This window comes from Salmo salar, chromosome 01 (genome assembly GCF_965601325.2).
Source record: "Salmo salar chromosome 01, fSalSal1, whole genome shotgun sequence".
NCBI lineage: Eukaryota > Metazoa > Chordata > Actinopteri > Salmoniformes > Salmonidae > Salmo > Salmo salar.
Window position 1 is genome coordinate 137,765,565 of NC_138291.1, and position 19,268 is coordinate 137,784,832.

The 19,268-nt window shown below is 43.0% G+C and overlaps 1 protein-coding gene across 1 annotated transcript in view; it reads right to left on the minus strand.

Annotated features, from left to right (window-relative positions):
* Positions 1–956: 956 nt before the first annotated feature.
* Positions 957–19,268, minus strand: part of LOC106561858 (chondroitin sulfate N-acetylgalactosaminyltransferase 1) — a 37,963-nt gene continuing 19,651 nt past the window's right edge. The window contains exons 4-9 of the mRNA XM_014126129.3: positions 13,226–13,442; positions 11,730–11,831; positions 4,691–4,869; positions 4,400–4,494; positions 4,215–4,296; positions 957–3,063 (exon numbers count right to left, since the gene is read on the minus strand). Coding sequence (XP_013981604.1) covers positions 2,771–3,063; positions 4,215–4,296; positions 4,400–4,494; positions 4,691–4,869; positions 11,730–11,831; positions 13,226–13,442 — 968 coding nt within the window. The 3' untranslated portion in view covers positions 957–2,770. The remainder of the gene's footprint in view (positions 3,064–4,214; positions 4,297–4,399; positions 4,495–4,690; positions 4,870–11,729; positions 11,832–13,225; positions 13,443–19,268) is intronic.

Sequence of the window (19,268 nt, forward strand, 5' to 3'; positions counted from 1 at the left end):
CTTTTTCACAGCACTGTAAATTCTTTATGGGCCTAATAGGAATGTCGTTTAATGGTAAAAAAAAAAAATACTAGGCTGATTGTCAAACAAATCACTTCTAAAAGTAGGCTACTCCAAAATAATTCCAACATCCAAACAGTGCACTGTGCACGCACCAATTGATGAATGGAAAGATCTGTTACAAAAGTGTAATGACATTCAGCGATTTTCATTAGGCCTACTACAGTGGCGTGTATTTATAGATGCCAAGGGAAGCCATGCTTCCCCAAAAATGTGAACAATAATAATAAATAAAATCTATTTTAAATAATGTTTCATAATTTTTCTTCAATTCGCAAGTGGCTGAATCTATCTCAGCGGAGAAAGCATACAGTATGAGAGAGTGAAACAGCGCCCCTCTGGCTCAGCATGTGTAACATTTCATACTATTTTTGGACAGACAGCATCAGATACATGAGCTACGGAGGGGCGCTGTTTCGCTCGATAGGATGCGTTCTCCGGTGAGATTGATGCATCTTGCTGTCCGTACGCGTTTTGGTCAAATTATCAATATTTAGAGACCCCTCCAAGTTTGACTTTTGTTGCCTTTAGATGAGCTCATGTCTCTATCAGGTGAGATTAACGACCCCTGGCTCACCCCATAATTCACACACCACTCTCCACAACATCTATTTCATAGCCAACATACAGTATCTGTTCATAGGTTTTGGCACTTTGGTTCCTCAACTGGGATGCAATACTTCCATCTAGAGGTGTACTACTGAACACAATGTAATGACGAGACTAACATCTTGTGTACATCACTACACAATACCACAGAGTCTTTTTTAGACATTTCGCAGGCTGCACAACAGGTGAGTAAAGAATAAAGTATAGCGTAGAGTTACAGTAGAGTAGATTACAGACAACTGCAGTTTTTGCATACTGGAATCAAATAAAATCTGTGAAGAAGCATCTGACCAGAATATAATTTTATTTCTTCATTTCAAACTATTACAAGGGTCTCAAAATGAGTATACATGTGTATTTCAACTGTAGACAACACTTCAAACAGAAAAAATAAGAAAGAAATGGGCATGAATTGAGAATCAATCAAGAACTTCATCAGGAAAGTTATATTTATTATTAACAGATAAAGTATCCTTTCATGAAGCAATAAAATGTAAAACAATTAAAAGGTGCATCCTCTTGACTCTTTTTACAGGTTTTGGTCATCCAACACAAATTTAGGTTAGTACAAATTCTTCCATGTGAAGCAACCCAAGTCCTTTCTTGAAATTGAAAGACTTGGGAATTAAATCAAATCTCTCAATATTTAGTTTAAGACAAATAAGTGAACTCGTTAAAGGCATAAAATCATTGTCACTCGCTGTGAATGTCAATCCTGTGAAAATGTATTTATATATAATAATATATTTAGTAATCTATAGGCCACATCTCTAAGAAATACTCTCAGTAGAAATCCATCAGGACAACGTCAAAACAATTTGCCACTTTCAAATATCAGACACTCTTTCCATATTAACATTCCATTCCAGATTGTCTTTATTTGCACATTCATACTAGCCTTTTCCTACCCTTCCTTGTCCTGGTCTATAGTGCTCTGTAGACATGGAAGCATTATACAACCACTAAACTTAATTTGGCTCATGTAGACTTGTGTCAAGCCACCGTAATTTCAGCTTCTAAGAAAGAATAGGCAAATAAGTGATGTAGCTAACAATTATTAATAATAAATAAGCATTTTTGGAACGAGGCTTTTTCTTTTTCCAACAAAAGTGTGAAAATCATTCTATAATTTTAACACTGGATAACTTAATTATGGAACAGAAGTGTAATACATCTATTATAAAATATATTATTTGCACAATGTTAGCCCATACTCAAAACAAAGGACACTGTACCCATATTTTCTCTCAGGGCCATATAATATTCGTCATACATGTACTGTAGCTTCATTCTCAAACTGCAAACCATAATACTGCTCAGTGTAAAAAATATACTATATTCATTTTGACCCTTCAAACAAGACAAAACTGCACTGTTTTGTTTCTTGATGATGAAAAACCACATAAAAGCACATGCAGGTAGGATTAGTAAAACTCGTGAAAAAGCAGAGCACCATAATGATTCTGTGGAGCTTGAGAAATAATGAATGTCTAACCGTGTCCATGTCCCTCCATTGTTGTCATTGGCTCGCTAAAGAAGCATTACTAACACCTGTTTCCATTTATTGATTGACCATCTGTCTGAGTGTATTGTCATGTAACCAGGTTACATGACTTGAGCTTTAGTGTCCACATTCCATTCACTGTCATGCTGTTTTCCTCCTGTCCACAAGGTGGCTCTAGTAAGACACAGGGAAATCTTGTTCCAGTCTTCCTCCAGCCTCCTTCAAGAAATCAGCAATGCCACATCATGATTCTTAAAACCAGCTGTCAGTCAGTCAACATGAGGCACATGATTTTAGACCAAAACACAGAGGAGCAGTCAATACAAGTATTTCTGCTGGCCCTTTTAACTGTTGTCTTCACAGTGCTTGCACTTCTTCAAGTAACGGAAGGTGTCTTCGGTGTTTTTTGTTACGCCCTTTTTGGCATAACAAAAGGGAGGATATATTGGAGTGTTTTTCCTCTACAGTGAGTCAGTACTGTTATGTCATCACTGTTCATAACAGAAGATCTCTATTTTGTTGTTGTTCCCCCCTCACTGTCTCTGACTGTCATACTGTCATGTCTCCTCCTGTAGTCTAGATTCCTGTGCGATTCCCTCATGTCTTTTTGGCAATGGACCGCTGGGGTTTCTGCTTACGCAAGTGTGCCTCGATCTCGTGTCGGAAGAAGAGCATGCCCAGCTGGCCGTGTGAGGCTTCGTTCATGGCCTTGGACTGCATGCACATCCTGTACTGCTCCGGGGGCAGCTCGTCAGCACAGCGCTTCTCGTGCCACAGGTGGAAGAGGCCCCGCGATGGGGACCGCACCACCAGCAGGTTGCTGTGCAGGTACTTCCTGTAAAGGTGAACATCCTCACCACCCCAACCTTTGATGTCCACGTCAAAACCACCTGGAGGAGGGACAACATGAACTCGTAAACTCACTATATCAGGCTGCTGAATAGCCACCACTAGTCAGCTACCTGCTTCCTCCCTCCCCCTATGTGACTATTAAACACTCTGAATCTATATACACTGAGTCTACAAAACATTAAGGACACCTTCCTTAATGCATGGAGTCTGATGATATGACAGCAGTGGAATGATGAAATATTGTGATAGAACCTCAGAACATGCCCTAACTTGACTTTCAGAGGAAGTAAGATGCTGACGTCAGTTCTTTCCAACTAACTGGACTACATCCTCTTCATACCCTAGGTGACACGGGTAACCATGTTTTGCTTATTTATGCACGAGTGCGGTTTTTCTCCCCCTCTCTCTTTTTAAGATGACTGCAGACTGCTCAGTGCTGAGGGGCTAAACAATGAACCGAACCAGGAAGTTGGAAATTGTTTATTTGTGTGTGCACCAGGGCCTAAAAATATCCCCTCTGTTTGAAGTCACCCTGTCTCTTCTCTTCATCTCACTGTGAGAAGCACATTGTTTATTTTCCTCTCTCTCTCTGTGCCTCTCTGTCTGTGCCTCTCTCTACCTCCCTTCATCTCTCTCTACTTTGGGTGAAAATCTCATCACAGATAAATTAATTATTCATTACTATTCGCATCACATCTAAAATCTCAAATCACTCACCCTAGAGTTGCAAGGAGTATTTTATGTATTATAGGTCGTACTGTAGTACGACGTGTCTCGCTCCTGAGAGTTTAAGGTCAGACAGATGCTGTTCCTCTGTCTCCCTCCACACTAATATTAATGTTCTGCCAGTGGCAAATGAAATTACAACGACAAACAGTCAAATCTCTGTCTATCTCTCTGTATGTGTGTATTTCTGGCTTAGACACGTGTGCCCTACGAGCCCTGGTCAAAAGTAGTGCACCATATACGGAATAAGGTGCCATTTGGGACGCAGACACGGTCCAGAAACGACCCTTATTTACAGCATAGTTTATAGCCTGTGACTTCATCAAATGGCCTCGACTGAGGTGGAAAAATGTATTGAGGCAAAACCTGTCCTGAGAGCCAATATGCCTGAGTCCATAAGAATATTGCAGATGGTTTGGATATGACAATTTACCAGCGCTGAGCACGGTAACATGATATTTACCTATGTTGATGAAATCTGATCTGTACTGGCACGTCATTCCAAAGCCAAAGTCTCTCCATAATCCTGTGTCCTTTTTAATCACCTATTAAAAATAGCAAAAAATTAATAAACAGGCAAATCTTTAAGGTAAGAAAATGTGCTGTTGTACATATTTCTGAGGACATCTGTGAAAGCAGGTTTCTTACCAGCTGCTGTTCAACTGGTGGGATGTGGTCATGATTGCCGTAGATCAGGGTTGGGTTATACTGGCTGAACAGAACAGGATAGAAGACCTTCTTACCTGAGGAAGAAATAAATATATGAAAATGTAACCAAACAAATCTAAGATATCCAAAGTATTAATTACCAATGGTTAATACAAAACAACATCTCAATGGTTATTTCATTCAAATCTCAGCTTTGTTAGAAAACCAAAAGACACAGTGGCCCACGTCGAACATAGCACTGATGTGGATTTGTTCAGTGTACTGTAGTACCAGGTTGAGCGTTGAGACGGCAGGTGTTCAGGAAGTCGGCGGTAAAGTAGATGTCGACGTCACAGAAGAAGAGGAGGACGTTTCCTCCCTTCCACGCCCTGGCGCCCACATCCAGGCCACGCCCCCTGGAGAACTCCTCATTCAGCTGCAGCAGGGAGAAGTTCTTAAAGTTGATCTCCCTGCAGAGAGATAAGAAGAAGAACACTTAAACAAAACAAACGACGAAAACAGTCCAATAAGGTGCACAGACTATACAGGAAACAACCACCCACAAACACAAGTGAAAACACACACAACTAAATATGGCCTCCAATCAGAGATAACAACAACCAGCTGCCTCTAATTGGAGGTCATTGACAAAACTAACATAGAAATAGACAAGCTCGATAAACACATAGAAATAGATAATCTAGAACATAAACCAAAAACTCCGAAACACACAAACCAAACACCCCCTGCCACGCCCTGACCAAACTATAATAACAAATAACCCCTTTTACTGGTCAGGACGTGACATATACACAAATGTCCAACAGAAATCTATCTTCTGCTTTAACCCAACCTCTCCGAAAGAAACTCGTATGCAATCAGGTTGGAGAGGTTGGAGCAGAGAGAGAGAGAGAGGGGAGAGGGGAGGAGAGAATTTGACAGAATTGGAGATGAAATCGGAGTTGATTCAGAGACAGAACCCAACGGATACTAGACAGAGGGAGACAGTGTGGCAAAAGAAATGGACCAAAAATGAATTAGCGTCATTGGTTTAAATGTAATTTATTAGAGGGAGTGGGACAGGCTTAATTCATCAGTGTCTAATGGGTCTTATGAGAGCAGAGGGCCCAGCTGAGTCCGAATACAGACACTGCATACAATATACACAGCTCTGTCTTTGTACTGTACCATTAACTACAACACACACACACACACACACACACACACACACACACACACACACACACACACACACACACACACACACACACACACACACACACACACACACACACACACACACTACCCCCGTATACTGTAGCAAACCTAATTTCCCCTTTGACAACAGCAGAACTAATAAGATCAGGTCTGTAAAGTGGCTACATGATGGCTGGGTCCCAAATGGCACCTGCAATATGCCCTACATAGTTAATATGCTACTTTGTCAACGTGACAAATGTGTTTTGTGACATCTCAGCCTCCTTTAGGCATTATTATCATCCACCCACGGTAAACAACCACTGATTGATGTTCCTTTATTAGTGTGGGATTATGCCCTTGTGGATAGTGTGGATAGAGTGGCACGTTGTGGGCTCAACTCAAATACAAGCCTGCTACCGTACAGAGACAGAGAGAGAGAGAGAGAGAGAGAGAGAGAGAGAGAGAGAGAGAGAAGGGGACTGCAAAGACTGAGGTCTGCTATGGAAGACACACACACACACACACACACAGCAGGATCCATCAGGATAAATTATACATCCATTCCTAACCTTGGGCCTTGCACTAGGGGGAACTAGCAAGAAAACATTGCAATTAATTGTTTGAGATGTGAACACTATAAAACTGTTAATACATTATTAATGAACGCTCTCACATGATCACATATTCATGCCCAAAATGGATCATAAATTCAACTTTCCAGTTAAAAAGAGAACACAATTACTCATCTGTGACATAAATGATGATGTACTGTGGTGTATTTTATTCACAGGTCTGGTAGCAGAACATAAACGGATAATATTTCCAGAGACAACCCATAGATTCAACTGTAGCCCACCAGCAGATCAAAGAACATGAGGAACATAATCCGTTTTTTAATTTTATTATCGAGTTATTATTAAAATATAATATTGAAACTTGATTCATGTGCCTTTTATTATGGGGTTCATATTCCGCTATAGCACTGTGGGATAGTTCTGAATGGTGGCTATAAGATGACAATGGTTGCAGCCTGATCTCTAGCTTTGCACTGCAGGGTTAGACGTTACTCTAAGGTAGTTATACGGCAGAGGCGACGTGACAGTTGTAGTACAGATGCCGTATCTTGATTTGATCATAATGGAAATGCAAACTTGTAGTGTATTGAAGGTTTAAAAATGCTTCTAAAGTTTGAAATTTCCACTTAAAAATATGAGACTGGATTTGATTTGATTTATTGGGATACCCATTAGCCGACGCCAATGGCGACAGCTAGTCTTACTTGGGTTCGACAGTTTGTCATAATGAATTTGCCCTAATGAAAAATGTGTCAACCCCTACAAAAAAAATGAACATTCATTATAATCCACATAATAATTCACATTTCCTGTAGCTGCTGGATTATTTTCCTGCTGTGAGAAACTGGGTCAAATCAAGATACGGCATCTGTAGTTCAGCCTGACACTATAGCCTGTAGGCTATTCCCAGTACGGAGTCCTTCTCCCCGTCTCTTATCATCTCTCTATCAGCATCTAGCCAAACTGAACCAGAGGGAAGTGCTCCTTCTCTCCTTCCTGGGGACGCTGGCTCTGGAATAGATCAACTGTGTATTTGATTTCAGATTAATCTGTATGGAGACCGACTTATATCTGCTGTCAGAAAGAAAACAGATTTAGGACCAGTGTACATGAGCTTAATCCTGCGTAGACACAAACAGATACACCCATGAATTGGCTGGTGTGGCTAAAACAGATACCAGCCAATACGTGGGTCTGTGGCCAGAACAAAAACACCCACGTTTTGGCTGGTGTGGCCAGAACAGATACACCCACGTTTTGGCTGGTGTGGCCAGAACAGAAACCCCCCCGTGTTGGTTGGTGTGCCCAGACATACGGACAGACAGACTGGCAGACAAATATAGACAGACAGAAACACAGACACCCACAGATACACCCACAAATGCAAAAATGCACACATGCATGCCTACCATATACACATACTAAAACTCATACTAGTGCAGAATGTATGCTTGTAAATGTTGCCACTAGAATTCCCAGCCAGCTGTTGTTTATTCAAGGTGCACAAAATCTTTTAAGTCCCCAGAAATTGTTAGGACATTAAAACATTGTTTGCCAAGCCCTGTGGGAGTTTGTTCCCGCATTTGATAAATACCTTTTAAACCACAAATTATATAAAAAAAAGCATTAAATATGTATGTGGGCCAGAGTAATTAAAAGCAGCTAAACATGATTTAATTCAAATCACATTAGTAGTTGGTAGGAGTGGGATTAGTTTAGGATTCAGGCTGCTTGTTGGAGTGTTTTCACTGTGATTCAAGCAGCCCCGAGCCTCAGGCCAAAACACACTGGATATTTCCTTTCGTGATCCTGGTTTGGTATGTCCGTCTGGTGCTGGTCTGGGAAAGCCCCCCACCCCTCTTTCTCCCCCTCTCCCAACATCCTTATATCCATTTTCCAGCCATCCTCAGTACTGCCATGTCAAACAAGCACAGGAAGGAGCTCCTGTCTGTCTCCCCTGTCCTGTCTTCTGCCTCCAGGGAGGGGAAATCTTCAACTAGGAGTTCAAGACCCCTCTCTGTCTACTGTTAACACCCTGAGGAGTCTCACTGTGTGTGTGTGTGTGTGTGTGTGTGTGTGTGTGTGTGTGTGTGTGTGTGTGTGTGTGTGTGTGTGTGTGTGTGTGTGTGTGTGTGTGTGTGTGTGTGTGTGTCTGTCTGAGTGAGTGCACTCACCGCCCATTTGTCTGACAGCCGGGGCCTCTAGTGTTTTGGAGGACCCTGGAGAGTTAGGATTCAGTAAAATGTTTTGAAGAAACATCATCAGTACTGGTCATTAAAAATGTAGACGTGTGTAGACGCAGGCCTCGTGCAAGGCCCCATTAAGCAGGGCTGAAGTGGTTTTTAAGTGTGTGTGTGTGTGTGTGGGAAAGATAGAGCATAATGAGAGGCAGATTTAAATTTACTTAACGTGGATAAACATCAACACTGGATGGAAACACTGAAAGAACACACTCCGGATTCCAGTTTCCTGAAAAGCCAAAATATTGTGTCATCCATATGAAATCCTACACTACCCTGTGATGAAGTTTTTTGTTGTTGAAAGGATGCAGTGCTTTGTCTGTCTCCCTGAGGAGCTGATCCCTCTAAGGAGATGTAGGAATGGTGCATTAGCATTTACTGTGCGCTGTTAGCTGGTGGGCTGGTGTTTATGTTCTGAGGACATCTGTGGTTCACAGGCGTTCAGCTATCACCCTGGGCTCAAAACGCTCTCCTCTTTCCGCTCTCTTCTCTTCTCTGCTGTGTCTTTTCTTTGATGCATCTCTTCTCCTCTCCTCTCCTCGCTCCCTCATGGACACTAATTTATTCATGTCTATCGATTTCCCCCGCTCTTCAAACAGTTCGGTGTGTCTCTGTCCATCTCAAACTGGAGTGATGGACAGTTACTGGTTGAAGCGTGTTCGACATGATAATCATGTCTCGTTGTCTGGTACAGGTCACTAACATACAGCAAGAGGAATTTAACTTTATTTCAACCTGCTCTGTCTCTCTACTTTGATGATGTGATTTAACTGACTTGGATACAGAGCTTGCCCCAATGATTATGAGCACATTCAGTACAATACGGGTAAATAGTCTTTGGATAGGGAAGGATGACTTTGATTTAGTCAGGGCAGACGCAGCAGCAGCAGAAGCAAATGATCCATCCGGTGCCTGCTGTTGGAAACAGATATTGACATCGGCAAAGCTACAATAAGGGCAGGCAGGATTCAGATCGTCGACCATGGATCAATTGTACCGTCACACAAATCGATAACCCTTCAGACCAGTCCAACAGAAAAATAAAGGAATAGGGAGAGATTGGAGTCTGGATGTTGTTATCTTTCTCTCTAGGAGATCAGTGCTTGATTAAAGTGTCTGATCCAGAGTCAGATGAAGTGTTGCGTAACCACGGCGATGGAATGCATTGACAACAGAGAGCTGTTTATGAGGTGACAAGAGGACAGACCATGATTGATACAGTAGATATGTTTGGTATCATGTGAGCTCCATCCTGAACTGTAGCAGACCTGGTTTCAAATAGTGTTACTCTAAAGAGTTTGATTGAGTCTGCCTGGAGTGCCAGGGCAAGCTCACAAACACAGCTAAATCATTTGAAAGTAAACAATTACCATTTGAACCCAGGTCTGACGTGAGCTCCAATCGTGGGACTGTTATGGCTGTTAAGATATTCGTTATCAGAGTAATTGTGATACAAAAAGCCTAGCGAGAACGAGGGACTGTAGTGCTCAGTTGTCTGTGAACTAGTTGAGCGAGACTGTGTGGATAACAGGTATCAACATATGTCTTGTTACACACAGGCTGTGTCTATGGTATTTGCTGGGAACAAAGCGAACAAATCCTCCAAGGACTAACACAGCTCTTTCCCTCGCCCAGTGAGACAACACATTTAGCAGCGGAGGTCACTGTCTCAGAGAGAATGTACAAGGATACCGTCTTGCCTTTCTCCCTTTAACTATTCACTCCATCACAGGCCATTCGCAGAGACATGAGAGCTGTTGACAATGAGATATCTCTGAGCGAAAGACCTTGGCTCTCATCAGGTTTCTCTTTCTAGACAATACTGTCTGCCTCATTGTCATTGAGAGCAAGAAAGCGAGAGAGTGAGAGAGAGAGAGAGAGAGAGAGAAAAAAAGCTGTAGTGTGACATCTGAAACCAGCTCAAAGCCTAGCATGAGGTGTGCAACTCTTTCTCTCTCCTTCCCTCTTTCGCTCCTTCTTTCTCTTTCTACCCCTGCAAACCATCCGGCCAGGGGTGGGCACAGCGTCTCCATGGCAACCTACCAGCTAATCAGCACAGTACCAGAGTACCGTGTGAACTCATTTCACCCACAGGACGATCTCAAATTGACCCTGGACCTGTAATTGTATCTGCGGGCAATACACTAATTTCAGTGCGACCGCTGTCAGCCCTGATCCCAGGCCTGTAATATCCGACACTGGCAGAGGTCACTGAGTGCCTCTGGGTGGCCACACTCCTACATTATTCATCAGACGGGGCTGAGTTTTCTGAGTTGCTATAAAGAGAGACAGGGAGTGTGTGTGTGTGCGGGGGCGAGGGGTGGGGGGGGGGGGGGTGGTTGTACAGTGGGGTCCATAATTATAGGCACCCTTGATAGAAATTAGCAAAAAAGACAGTATAAAATAAATAATGCAATTACTGAGCTATATTGTATGCTGACATATTTTTTTTACGTACATTACTTGATATTAATACAATTGCTCAGAGAAAGACATTTTGTTTAATACAAAACATCTGAAAAACATAGGGGTCGCAATGATTGACACCCCTGTTTTCAATCCTCTAGCACTGTCCCCTTACCAAGAACCATTAGATTTTAGCCAAAAACCTGGTTGCCTTTCCCAGGAGGCTGACACTTGGCCACAAGTGGATCTTCCAGCAAGACAATAACCCCAAGCACACATCAAAATCCACAAATAAATGGTTCATTGGCCACATAATTTACATTTTGTAATGTCCATCTCAGTCTCCGGATATGAACCCCATTAAAAACCTGTGGTTTGTATTGAAGAGGGCAGTTCATAAGAGTAGACAAAGGATATCAAAGTTCTGGAAAGATCCTGTATGGAGGAATGGTTTTAGATCCCTCCCAATGTGTTCTCCAATCGAATAAAACATTTGAGAAAAAGGCTCAGTGTCGTTATCCTCACAAGGCGAGGGTACTGGAGTATCGAAAACAGGGGTGTCAATAATTCTGACCCCTATCATTTTTAGATCATTTCTCTGAGCAATTTTATGAATATAAAATAAGGATTTCCCATTTTCTAAGCATACAGTCATGTTTGCTCATCTGTGCATGTGTGAGCATGTGTGGGTGTGTGATTGTGTGTGTGTGTATGTCTGTTTCTGTTTCTCTGCGTGTGTGTGCGTGCGCGCATTCTTGTGTGTGTGTGTGTGTGTGTGTGTGTGTGTGTGTGTGTGTGTGTGTGTGTGTGTGTGTGTGTGTGTGTGTGTGTGTGTGTGAGTGTGTGTGTGTGTGTGTGTGTGTGTGTGTGTGTGTGTGTGTGTGTGTGTGTGTGCGTTTTTCCACCCACCTAGACGTGTTCTCCAGAGTGCTCCGGACTTCATTCATCTGGTCCTTCCCAAAATACACCACTGTGAGGTGAACACGCCCATCCTGCCGCACACACACCTCTCTGCAACAACACACGCAAACACATTAAGAAACAATGAATCAAACAGAGCAGGGGACTTATTATACACAAGCCAAGTACGGAGAGGGCCAAGGGGAAGGTAGCCTAGGTTGAAATCATTTGTTTTGCTTTCAGCAGACTTTCGCTGCGTTTGAAGCTTGCCTGGCGCAATGGAACCGATGGAATCATCTCCGAGGTCCAAACCCTGCACATTTGCACTGAAGGTAGGCTGAGACAAAAAGTTCAAAGTATTTGAAAGAAAACATATATTGTATCAATAGAAGAGGTCAGTTCAAAATGGGGTTACAGAAAGATCAGAGAGTACCCTTAAGGGTAGGTGCATACCAGTTGAGGCTGGTGGGAGAAGCTATAGGAGGACGGGCTCATTGTAAAGGCTGGAATGGAATTAATGGAACGGTACCAAACACTTATGCACTTATGGAAACCACGTTTGACTCCGTTCCATGGATTCCATTCCAGCCATTACAATGAGCCCGTCCTCCTACAGCTCCTCCCAACAGCCTCCACTGGTGCATACTGTACATGCACAGGCTGCATATGGTATGTTACGTTTATATAGGAGTCACACAATGATGACCTGGCACCAGACAGAAGCCTAGAGCGATCGATCTCCAGCACTAGTGTGACATTCTACAACTCTAGTAGCAGACATTCTGATGGAGACACGCCAAATGTGTACGCTGTGCTCAGTAAATGAGTCACATGGCTTCTGAAAGACTGTCAGTTCTACCTCCCATTGCTCTTCTCTCCACGTGAATGCACACGCACGCACACACACACACCCTCCTCCTCCTCCTCCTCCCTTAAATATGGATGAGACCAAAGCGTTTGCTCAGCGACTCAGGGAACCTTTGTACAGCATGAACAGCACCACTATATCACAGGTTCCCTCTGAGTCCTGGGGGCAGTTTCATGTGCTGGGTTTAAGACTGCTACTAAGCAGGATTTGCTAGAAAAAAAAAACCTTCAAAGCCTTGATAAGCAGCTGTGCAGGAGTGTAACAAATTACAGGACTGAAAGAGTCTCTAACAGACAGACATACCGTGGCTATCAGAGTACAAACAGAACCTTTACCTCCTATATTCTGAATCCTTACTGCTGTGACAAACCAGGAATGTCAAACATGGATAACTACTGTATATTCTGTTTCTCGTTCCCTTTAACTCGGTTATTGCCTAACATTATCATAGTTAATACAAGTGAACATGCTTTTTTACATTTCTTTATTAACCCTTATTTTACCTTTATTTATTTTTTCAGGTAGGTTGCCGGAGAACACATTCTGATTTACCGCAACAACCCGGGGAAAGAGTTACAAGGAAGAAGAGAGGGGCGAAAGGGCCAATAACACGCATGAATAACTGAGTGGCTCTCACCTGAAGTTGTGCATGAAGTGTCTGAACTTGTCGGCCCTCTGGGAGAGGGGCACTATGATGTTGATGGGGACGTTGGCCGTATCCACTCTCTCGTTCTTCACCTTCATCAGCGGCCCAAAGGGACGGAACAGAACCAGCTTCCTGAACTCACGGCTCTGGTCCCCTTTGAAGGTGAGCTCATACAGAGTGCCTTTGTCCTTCTCCGTCCGAGCGATACCTGGGGAAGGGAGAAAAGTTAGTTTACCCATACATATGCACACACCAGGGCTGTGAAATGCAGACACACACACACACACACACACACACACACGCACGCACGCACGCACGCACACACGCACGCACGCACACAGCTGAACTGCAGTTCAGTTTATTTGATTATTTGTTGTTATAATGTTGATGGCTATCCAGTAGTGCATCGTGGATAATCTGTCTGGGTTTGTCAACTGGTGAATATTTTCTCCACTTTGCTGCCTGAATCCGAAAGTTTTTCGAAAAGAGAAGGATATTCCTTGGCTGTGTGGCCATGGGAGAGAGAGACAGACAGGGTATTTAAGACAGACCCAGAGAGACAGGGATAGACAGACAGGGCATTTCAAGCTCAGGGAGAGAGAGAGAGAGATACAGGACAAGGAGAGAGGGACAGACAGGGCATTTAAGTGAGAGAGAGAGAGAGAGAGAGAGAGCAACAGACAGGGCATTTCAGAACTTGGGAGAGAGTGACAGACAGGGTATTTCAGGCCCAGGGAGAGAGAGAGTGACAGACAGGGCAATTCAGGCCCAGGGAGAGAGAGAGAGACAATCAGGGCAATTCAGGCCCAGGGAGAGAGAGAGAGACAATCAGGGCAATTCAGGCCCAGGGAGAGAGAGAGTGACAGACAGGGTAATTCAGGCCCAGGGAGAGAGAGAGAGACAATCAGGGCAATTCAGGCCCAGGGAGAGAGAGAGAGACAATCAGGGCAATTCAGGCCCAGGGAGAGAGAGAGAGACAATCAGGGCAATTCAGGCCCAGGGAGAGAGAGAGAGACAATCAGGGCAATTCAGGCCCAGGGAGAGAGAGAGAGAGAATCAGGGCAATTCAGGCCCAGGGAGAGAGAGAGAGACAATCAGGGCAATTCAGGCCACACAGACAGACAGACAGACAGACAGACAGACAGACAGACAGACAGACAGACAGACAGACAGACAGACAGACAGACAGACAGACAGACAGACAGACAGACAGACAGACAGACAGACAGACAGACAGACAGACAGACAGACAGACAGACAGACAGACAGACAGAGAGAGTACCTGACCACTGTGACTGACCCAAAATTAAGGAAATCTTTGACTATGTACAGCCGCCGAAGGCAGACCTGGCTCTCAGGAGAAGACAGGCTATGTTCACACTGCCCACAAAATGAGGTGGAAACTGAGCTGCACTTCTTAACCTCCTGCCAAATGTATGACCATATTAGAGACACATATTTCCCTCAGATTACACAGACCCACAAAGAATTCGAAAACAAATCCAATTTTGATAAAGTCCCATATCTACTGGGTGAAATACCACAGCATGACATCACAGCAGCAAGATTTGTGACCTGTTGCCACAGGAAAATGGCAACCAGTGAAGAACAAACACTATTGTAAATACGACCTATATTTTTGTTTATTTATTTTCCCATTTTTGCTTGAACTATTTGCATATCACAACACTGTATTGTTAGGTTCTAAATAACAGGGTAAAAAGTGAAGGACAACTATGAAAAGCTAGTTTTTATACCTGCCTCCTATGCTGAGTCTCCTCCTTACACATCTGGATAGCCGATACATCTCGGTTGCTAGACAGGACGTTAGTGATGCATGCTCTTTCTCACTTCATCTGACCTGACCTCGGCCCAAATTCCTCACTCCTCCCCCAACCGACGGCTGACCTGTTGACTTTTACCAGACTGTGGCCCCCTTCTCCTTTCCATAGGATACCTGATGTCTAACAATTACATGTTCTGCATTCCCCGCTCTCTCTCCCTTCCATATTTCAAGTTTAGAAGTCAGAACCCATCAGTATATAGACATAATATGACATTTGAAATGTCTTTATTCTTTTTGGAACTTTTGTGAGTGTAATGTTAAAAAAAAATATTGTTTATTTCACTTTTGTTTAGTATCTATTTCACTTGCTTTGGTAAACATATGTTTCCCATGCCAATAAAGCCCCTTAAATTGGCATTGAAATTGAATCGAGAGAGAGACAGCAACTGACAGAGAGAGAGAGACAGACAGGGCATTATGACAGGGCATTTTATTCCCAGAGAGAGATGGACAGGGCATTTCAGGCCACTGTAAAAATCCCCTGCCTCTCCCCTCTGCTCCTAGATGGACTTGGCTGGGGCCCTGGGCCATCTGCCACTCTGACAGCTGAAGGAGACTGGTCATGCATAGAGATCATACTCACACTGGATTTACAACGCCTCACAGTAGTTAATACCCAGACATATCACTCAACAACAATACAGTTTACTCAGTCCCCCCTTCACAGCTGTGCACTGTCAGTCAAAACCTCTGGTTCCAAAGATGACATGACTGGACTGAAAAAAAATACAGCAAGAGTGTGAGGTTTGTCATCATGAAAGCTAAATTCTGTCCGAAATAATTATTTGAATTCTCTACAGAAAATGCTTGTACTTTATTCCCATTTCAAAACATTCTACTTTCGATTACTTCAAGAATAAACAGGATATTTTAAGTCACGCAACAATGCAGTAGAATCTAGTACATTATCAAAATCCTCATACTGCAGGCTACTTACTCTCCCGCTCAAACTACACCGATAGAAACACAGGAAGCTGCAAAAGCCAAACGGAATAGCTTGTGATCCCCAGCCCGATAGTGGTAAGACTAACTTCCTGTGATAAGAGCCATCTTCTCTTAAATCTGGGGACGGGGTGGGCTGTGGCTCCTCAGCCCAGCCTCCATGTACCACATAAACATGTTTTTCACATTCACATAGCATACAGATGTAGGATATTCATTTGATCACCCTGTTGCAGGATAACATTACTGCAATGCAGGACATTTAAAACTAGTCATGTATTTGAGGTTTAAAAAGGCTTCTGAAGTTCGTAATTTCCACTTTGCCATTTCAGACTTGGTTTTTCCTTAGAAAAATGTATCAACCCCTATGAAAATGTCCATTAACTGTAATCCACAGGCAGCCCAATTCTGATATTTTTTCCACTCATTTTGACCAATCACATCAGCTCTTTTAGGGGTGGCAGGTAGCCTAGTGGGTAGTGCGTAAGGGCCAGTAACCGAAAGGTTGCTGGATCAAATCCCCGAGCTGTCGTTCTGCCCCTGAACAAGACAGTTAACCCACTGTTCCCCAGTAGGCAATCATTGTAAATAAGAATTTGTTCTTAAGTGACTTGCCTAATTAAATAAAAATATAAAAAATGTTCACATCAGATCTTTTTCAGAGCTGATTTGAATGGTCTAAAGACCAATTATTGAAAAAAAGATTAGAATTGGGCTGCCTCTCTAAAAGCAGCAATAATAATTCACATTTCCTCTTGCTGCATGATTATTTTCCTGCTGTAGCAAACTGGCTCAAATTAAGATCCTACGTCTGTACCACTATTTCCACCCAAACCCTTTCTTTTGCTTTATAATTTTTTTCTATTTTGTCTCTCCCTCTCGTTTCCTTCGCTCTCTCTCCCCTTCTACTCTGTCCCTCTTATTCCTTGTTGTCTCGTTGCCCACTCTCATTCTTTCTGTACGACAGCTGAGCAAACCCACCCAGGGCAGCTCCTGAAAAACACCATTCAGTACAGCCAATGGGTAGTGTCCAGTACTTGTGTTCAGTCGCAGCTCGCTAACTGAGAATTGGCAGGGCTCTAATGCTCCCTTTGTAATCGTCAGCATCTCAACAAGCTTCAAGTTGTCCGAATGAATGAAAAGGTACTTGTCCACTGGTACAACTCATTTAAAAGGACGGGCAAGGAGAACTTCATTGCTAATATAAAGACAGTTCATTAACTAGCCTACACGGCCGCTTTCATTTTTGTTGTTGAACAATGGTTGTTGTTTGCTACTTGCTACACAGCCACGTCCAACTACAGAGTACTCCTTGGATTACTCAGGAACAAATTGGCTATCTACCAATGTTTCACATGTTTTTTTCACCAGAAATGATTGCTTATGGGTACCTTCATGTGTGTAAAATATTACTGTTCTCAGATTTTTAATTCATAGATTTTAGGTGTGTATTAAAAATGTAGTTTTTTTTGCAAAACGCTATATATCCATTGTTTAGCTGGATTAGAATGTTCGTATACTCTATATTTGACTGTGATATGTGGTTGTCTCCACTACCTATCTAACGATGAATGCACTAACTGTAAGTCACTCTGGATAAGAGCATCTGCTAAATGACGGAAATGTCAAATATAAATGTTTTACATACAGATCTCATATTACTGTATCGAGTCATTTTATTTTTAAATATTGATGTTACAGCAGATGTTAATAGAAGTGTAGTGAAATGCTTGTGCTTCTAGTTCCGACAATGCAGTAATATCTAACAAGTAATCTAACAAATTCACAACAACTACCTTATACACACAAATGTAAAGGGATGAATAAGAATATGTACATATAAATATATGGATGAGTGATGGCCGTGCGGCATAGGCAAGTTGCAGTAGATGGTATGGAACAGTACATACCGTTGAAGTCGGAAGTTTACATACACCTTAGCCAAATACATTTAAACTCAGTGTTTCACAGTTCCTGACATTTAATCCTAGTCAAAATTCCCTGTCTTAGGTCAGCTAGGATCACCACTTTATTATAAGAATGTGAAATGTCATAGAAAAGTAGAGAGAATTATTTATTTCAGCTTTTATTTCTTTCATCACATTCCCAGTGGGTCAGACGTTTACATACACTCAATTAGTATTTGGTAGCATTGCCTTTAAATTGTTTATCTTGGATCAAACGTTTTGGGTAGCCTTCCACAAGATTCCCACAATAAGTTGGGTGAATTTTGGCCCATTCCTCCTGACAGAGCTGGTGTAACTGAGTCAGGTTTGTAGGCCTCCTTACTCGCACACACTTTTTCAGTTCTGATGAATGTGGTACCTTCAGGCATTTGGAAAGTGTGTGCTCCCTCTGCTGTTTCCTGAAGTTCACGATCATCTCCGTTGTTTTATTGACGTTGAGTGAGAGGTTATTTTCCTGACACCACCCTCCGAGGGCCCTCACCTCCTCCCTGTAGGCCGTCTCATCGTTGTTGGTAATCAAGCCTACCACTGTAGTGTCATCTGCAAACTTGATGATTGAGTTGGAAGTGTGCATGGCCTCGCAGACATGGTGAACAGGGAGTACAGGAGAGGGCTGAGAACACACCCTTGTGGGGCCCCAGTGTTGAGAATCAGTGGGGAGATGTTGTTTCCTACCTTCACCACCTGGGGGCGGCCCATCAGAAAGTCCAGGACCCAGTTGCACAGGGCGGGGTCGAGACCCAGGGTCTCGAGCTTAATGACGAATTTGGAGGGTACTATGGTGTTAAATGCTGAGCAGTAGTCAATGAACAGCATTCTTACATAGGTATTCCTCTTGTCCAGATGGGATAGGGCAGTGTGTAGTGTGATGGCTATTGCATCGTCAGTGGACATATTGGGGCGATAAGGAAATTGGAGTGGGTCTAGGGTATCAGGTAGGGTGGAGGTGATATGATCCTTGACAAGTCTCTCAAAGCACTTCATGATGACAGAAGTGAGTGCAATGGGGCTATAGTCATTTAGTTCAGTTACCTTAGCTTTCTTGGGAACAGGAACAATGGTGGCCATCTTGAAGCATGTGGGGAGAACAGACTGGGATAGGGATTGATTGAATATGTTCGTAAACACACCAGCCAGCTGGTCTGCGCATGCTCTGAGGACGCGGCTAGGGTTGCCGTCTGGGCCGGCAGCCTTGCGAGGGTTAACACGTTTAAATGTTTTACTCATGTTGGCCACGGAGAAGGAGAGCACACAGGTTTTGGTAGCGGGCCGTGTCAAT